The 6103-nt window shown below is 38.2% G+C and overlaps 1 protein-coding gene across 1 annotated transcript; it reads left to right on the top strand.

The window, feature by feature from the left end:
• Positions 1-3581: 3581 nt before the first annotated feature.
• Positions 3582-5458, top strand: LOC145492226 (uncharacterized). The gene has a single exon (XM_081471578.1). It carries the CDS (start codon positions 3886-3888, stop codon positions 5095-5097), a length of 1212 nt encoding a protein of 403 aa, XP_081327704.1. The 5' UTR covers positions 3582-3885; the 3' UTR covers positions 5098-5458.
• The last annotated feature ends 645 nt before the right edge of the window (positions 5459-6103 follow it).

Here is a 6103-nt window from a genome sequence, read left to right as displayed (position 1 = left end):
GTGTAACCATGTAATAAATTAGATTTTAGGCCATGGGGCCTTTTGTTGTACCAACCAACAGAAATTTCGTTCACAGAAAAACTACATCTCAAAATACTTACGAAAATGAATGAGTATCAGTCTGAATAATTCATGGAGACAGGAACAGTTCCCAACACTTTCCAACAGTTGTACTGAACGGGTCAATCCTAACACTCTTTATCAACTGATGTTGCAATATTGGTATTACACAAACGCCCAATCATTGGTGGGCAAGTTTTGGTCATTTTCATGATATAATGAGATATTATCATAGCAACTAAACAACCTGTTACTAACACCCTTAATTGGAACTTTAGGTGCTTACAATTTAACAACGACCCGGTGAAACCCATTTTTCTTTATCGACTTTTAATAACCATGTGAAGATACAACTTTTTCCAGAGCTTAAATAAATTCGGTAAATAGGGCTTAGAGCCACCTTAAAGGAATCGACAACTCCAAAAAGCTTACTTTTCTGTCTCCACCTATAGCAAGTAAACATTAGGGTTTTCCACTCACCGAAGTTTCACCCTCTAAAGTGCCTGCTATCCTGAAAAGATTCGTCTCGGAAGAAGCTCAAAATTCGACCTCGGACGCCGCCATTTTAAAACTATACTTGGCAGCAAGGTCGTGTTTATGTGACGTCACTCCGTCCAACTCGAAATTGGCAGGAAGAAGGACCTGCAACTGACAACGCGGCCTGGCTATTGAGTACTGTTTGAAACGATGTCAAATTGTGGGTTTCTTTGGAGACGAATTTCATAAGGAAAACCTGTACTTTAGAGTCTGAAACTTCGGTGAGTGGCTAAACTTAGTGCGAGATTGTCATTTGCAAAATATGTATAAGGGTATACATTAAACATGAAATGACCAAGTGTAAATTTGATAGGGCGACTTTGCTAGTTATGTGATAAAGTAAAATCCTTTAAAATAAATAAATATTCGCACAAACAAAATATACAAAATAGGTCCGCAATGCGTACTTGTGGTCTTATGCTTAGTTTTATTCCATTCGGTTGGAATGTTGTTTTTAAATGTCAGTATCTGGGAGTTGCTACCAGTGAGAAAGTAGACAAGCCGTTACAATTTTTAAGTGGGAAATGTATGGCAGAATACTGTTTACTTACTTACTTTATCCTCTAATAATAATTATTTATTTAGCTCTTAGTCCCAATGAGACATAACACAACAAAAATCTCTCAATTTAGCCCTATTTTGTGCATTGTCCCATGTGAGTTTTAACTCTCTGAGCTCGGTACTGTTTACACATGTCAAGTGAACTTACACATGTAGTGTCAAGATGTTTTGCTGATGTAATGACTAAGCCTGTTTAAATAATTAACAACATCAACAACTGAGTCCCACGGGGTTGTCAGTTGATTTCTGCGTAGCGGGTTCCATTCAAAAAGTAGTTGGCTAAGGTTTGCGTGAAAAACATGCCGCTGAGCGGCTGAGCAAGACGCGCACTGCCCATCGTATGGGGAGAGTGTGCCTCCCCCTCTCATTGGGAAAAGTTTTGAAAAATAATTCTCCGAGATGCAATGTGGGACTACTTTCAGCAATCATTGTGTACATTTGTAACTGATTTTCCCACTTAATTAGTTATTCTCAAATCCAGTCTTTATATAAATGACACAGCAAAAAGGTTAGTGAGGATTGACTCATTCAAGCAAATCGCTCTCAAAAAGATTTCAGTGATAAGTGGAAATATTTCATGTAAGCTTAAGTTTCGCCTGCCTTACCACTGTTTTGTTCTTGATGTTTCCTTTTTTTCGTCATTTCTTTTTATTTGATACAATGTAAACCACGCTTGCACCGTTACTCTGCACATTGTAGATATCTACTGTATTGTATTTGTATTTTGTGCATAAGGAGGCAATAAAAACTTTTTGATCTTTTCCTTTTTGGACTTATTTCCTAAAATGTACTATTATCAAATTGTCTTTTTAAAAACTTAAAAACCCAGTGAGAATAAAATCCCATCAAGAGCCTAGCAAAATAAATTAACATTTTCCTAATTAACAAAAGCGACGTTTTGTCTAGCCGATAAATTTGGAAATCATGCATGCAAGAAATCCACGGCTTTAAAATGTTTGATATTTTTGCGCTTTTTTGGCTTTATCTTACATAAAATTAAATTTGAAAAAAGTTTATTTCAAGTTTCTTTCATATTTTAATCTTAAGTTGGGAATATTAGGCGTTTTTGTTTTAAGCGAACGTATTTGACACTCACGCGTTATCTGATATGCATCTCGTCGGAACTTCGCTTCTAAATGGAATATTCTGCGTTTACCCTGATGTTTGTATTGCATCATGCTAATTGTGTGTTTATAAATTTAGAAAATTACTTCATCGCTTCAGAAAATACAACGGGGTATGTTTATTTCCATTAAAGTAAGGGAAAGTGTAGGCTGAAGTAATTCTGCAGTTTTATGGCGGTTGTCAGCCAGTTTCACACCGCCGACGGCCGTAGATGCTAATAATTGTGTAAATAAATCTACTTCTCTCATTAAGTAGCACTTAGCTGGGAAAAAACCTCTACAGTCCCATTTATTGTAGCGCCTTTTGTACAGAACGAAAAGTCTTCTTTTACCGGACTATTCTAAGATACTTTATTCTGTGTTTTCTTCGCTTCAAAAATTGATGCACTGAGGTGTAGAACATTTTACAGCTAATTAAATCAGTTTCCATTCGTCTTTTTTTTTAGCAAATGCTTTATTCTCTCGGATCCAATTTGGGTTCAGACAAATTAATAACTAAGCTATTTTATTCCATTTTATTTCTCCAATATCTGGGTGAGGACTAACCTACTAGCATTCGGAGTAGGCGGCGCAGTTTTCGAAATAGCCAGTTGAATGCGCCGGCTGCCAGCTTATTTTGACAGCCCTGTTAAATTAAACTGGCTTCTGTGGTGCAAGTAGTGGGATGGCGCTCACTCGCTCCATTTTAATTAATTTATTTATTAAACCTGGATTAAAAATTTTTCCCCTTCCTTCCCCGCTAAGTACTGTTTTTGTCAAAGATTCTTTCAGCCCATGTTTAGCAGGTTTCACGGGGGACTTGAAAGTCGTACATTTTGATCCGATAGCAGGGAGAGCCTGGGTACGAGTTTCTGGAAGAACTCTATGAGGTCATGGGTTCGAATCCCGTTGAATTTTTTTTCAGGCTTTAATTTCAAAACTGCTTAAGAGCAACTTCGCCTAAATATCAACTAGACTTGGAAATAGCGAAAAAATCGAATTTCTTCAAAATCGCCCAGAATAAAGCCCTACAGGCATTAGTTACAAAAATATTGTTTTAAGTTCGATAAATCAAAAATTATTTTTTTACGCAATTTTTTCGTTTCGATGCCCCAAATCCCTGTAAGATTTTATATCTGGAAAGAGTTTCTTCCAATCATGGTTTCGGAGAGATATCACTGGAAATTGTTTCAAAATTACGATGGCCCAGAAGGCTCACAGTTCAGTTGTGAATTTTCACAGTTCAGTTGTGATTTTTCACAGTTCAGTTGTGATTTTTGAAACAGTTCAGTTGTGATTTTTCACAGTTCAGTTGTGATTTTTCACAGTTCAGTTGTGATTTTTGAAACAGTTCAGTTGTGATTTTTCACAGTTCAGTTGTGATTTTTTGAAACAGTTCAGTTGTGATTTTTCACAGTTCAGTTGTGATTTTTGAAAAACGTTCAGTCGTGATTCTCCGCACAGTTCAATTCTGACCTTTTGGAACAAAAGCTCCGCCCTTGGCACTTCATTCATCATATCCGGGCTTCTACGTCTAGAAAAGGCGGGAGTTTCCGAACTTAGCATAACAGCCATCTTTGAGACGTGCAGTTATATTTAACGGTGCTCTAGAAGAAGTTACAAAATGCCGCTACCAGTTTATTCACCATGTATGAATGTAAATGGTGTTTTAGAGGATGACCAGTTGGAATTGATATCGAGCTATTTTAAACAGGGATACAGCAACTTGGAAATGCTGGAATTTTTAAAACTTCACGGAATAACGATAAGTATATCAACGCTGAAAAGACGACTTCGAACCTTAGGCTTGTCAAGACGTCCCGCGAATATGCCTCTTGATGAGCTAAAGGGGATCATAGACAGAGAGCTCGGTGGCAGTGGCTGCTTCGTAGGCTACCGCAGGATATGGGCCAGACTGAGAAGGAAAGGATATATGGTAAAGAGAATAACAGTCATGAAACTTTTAAGAGAGCTGGATCCAGAGGGAGTCGAGAGCAGAAAAAGGAAGAGACTTCGCCGAAGAATATACCGTGCAAAAGGGCCCAACTTTGTCTGGCACATCGATGGCTATGACAAACTGAAACCTTATGGATTCTGTGTGCATGGAGCCATCGATGGATTTTCAAGGAGGCTAATTTGGCTCGAGGTTGGTTCCACAAATAACAACCCTGAAGTTATCACTAAATTTTACCTTGATGCTGTAAAACAAATCGGTGGTTTACCGAGAAAAGTGAGATCAGACGACGGAACTGAGAACAGCATGGTTGCTGCAGTACATACATTTCTGAGGTCGAGCCACAGTGACGAGGATGCAGGTCTTGGGTGTTTTCTCACTGGCAGGTCCACAGCAAATCAGAGGATTGAAGCCTATTGGTCACATCTAGCTAAGGATGGTCCTGGTTGGTGGATTAATTTTTTTAAAGATCTGCGTGACTTGGGTCTATTTATTGACTCAGATCCAGTTCATGTTGACTGCATTCGATTTTGCTTCATGTCTATTGTAAGAAATGAGCTACATCAAGTTGCGGAATTGTGGAATCAACACAGAATATCGTCAAGCAAATTTGGAAACAGCAGTGGTCCTCGGGGACGACCTGATTGCATGTTTTTTCTACCTCACCTTTACAATACAGATGACTATACAACGGATGTAGACGAAGATGACCTTCAGGAGTTCTATGATCACTCCACAATGTGCCCGCCTGACTACAGTGAGGATTTCAAGGAATTTGCTCTGACTATTATGAATGAACATGACCTTCCAGAGCTACACGATGTTAGCTCTGCTCTTGATCTCTATATGAGACTCCTCAAAGAGGTGGAAAAGTTAACATAATTTTTCTCAAAGCATATCCTTCGAACGTGTTCTTCCACAGTTTTGTAACCAAAAACACGAGCTATTGCCATATTTCAAATTGCACCTGTATGTATGAACATTGATTTTCATTACCCCACCCTCTCACTGACAATGTAGAGTCCTTAATGGGATATCTCAGAAGGGAAGACAAGGCAACATCAAAAATTATCTTCCATCTTACGCTGCAGGGATGGTATTTGATACACTTTTTTAAACTGAGACCTAGATGTGTTTAGTGTCGGGGTTTTCACAAAAACAAGAAGAAAACCAATACTAGTAAAATAATCTTCTAGCAGTTTGCCTGGTCTTTAAGCAGCCAACCTGTAATAAGCACTGGGGGAAAATGAGGACACAAATTCTATATAATAATAACCATTTTATTTAGCAAATGACAAGTGTGTTTTTGTCTCCATGTAAGCCACTCTAAATGTTAAGAACCAGAAACGCTAAATACGTACATAACTGGGTTGGTGTGTGAACTGGAATTGACAAACGTTAGAACTCAAACACTTATTACGTCAACAACTTAAAGTAAACTTTGACAATGAAACAAATTGTCTGGGATCTTAACAAAATGTTGAGTGCATGCTACTTTCCCTAGCCTGAAATCTCAGCATTTTAAAATTTTTCTTGCACAGTCACCTCCTCCCTAGACCTCTTATGGTCTACCCTGAAATCAGAACTTCATACCTAAAATACAACAGACTAACACAACATTCTGCCCAGCTTGAAAACACGGCTGACACAGACCTCTGGTTCTGAGGCTGCCTTAGTTAAAACTACAACAGTACATAGTTGAGAACACACAAAAATAATGGAGATTTTAGGTCATTTCAGACACCAATTTTGTGCATTCCAATTAAATAGCCTGTTATTTACAGGGCATGATTCAACCCTTCGACAGTTAGTTTGTGACAGAAAAACATCGATCAAAAACCTAGGCCAATAGAGTTTCTTTCATATAATCTCCATTTCCCAGTTGTCC

This window comes from Orbicella franksi, chromosome 7 (genome assembly GCF_964199315.1).
Source record: "Orbicella franksi chromosome 7, jaOrbFran1.1, whole genome shotgun sequence".
NCBI classification, from domain to species: domain Eukaryota; kingdom Metazoa; phylum Cnidaria; class Anthozoa; order Scleractinia; family Merulinidae; genus Orbicella; species Orbicella franksi.
This window is presented reverse-complemented; position numbering and strand designations above follow the sequence as displayed.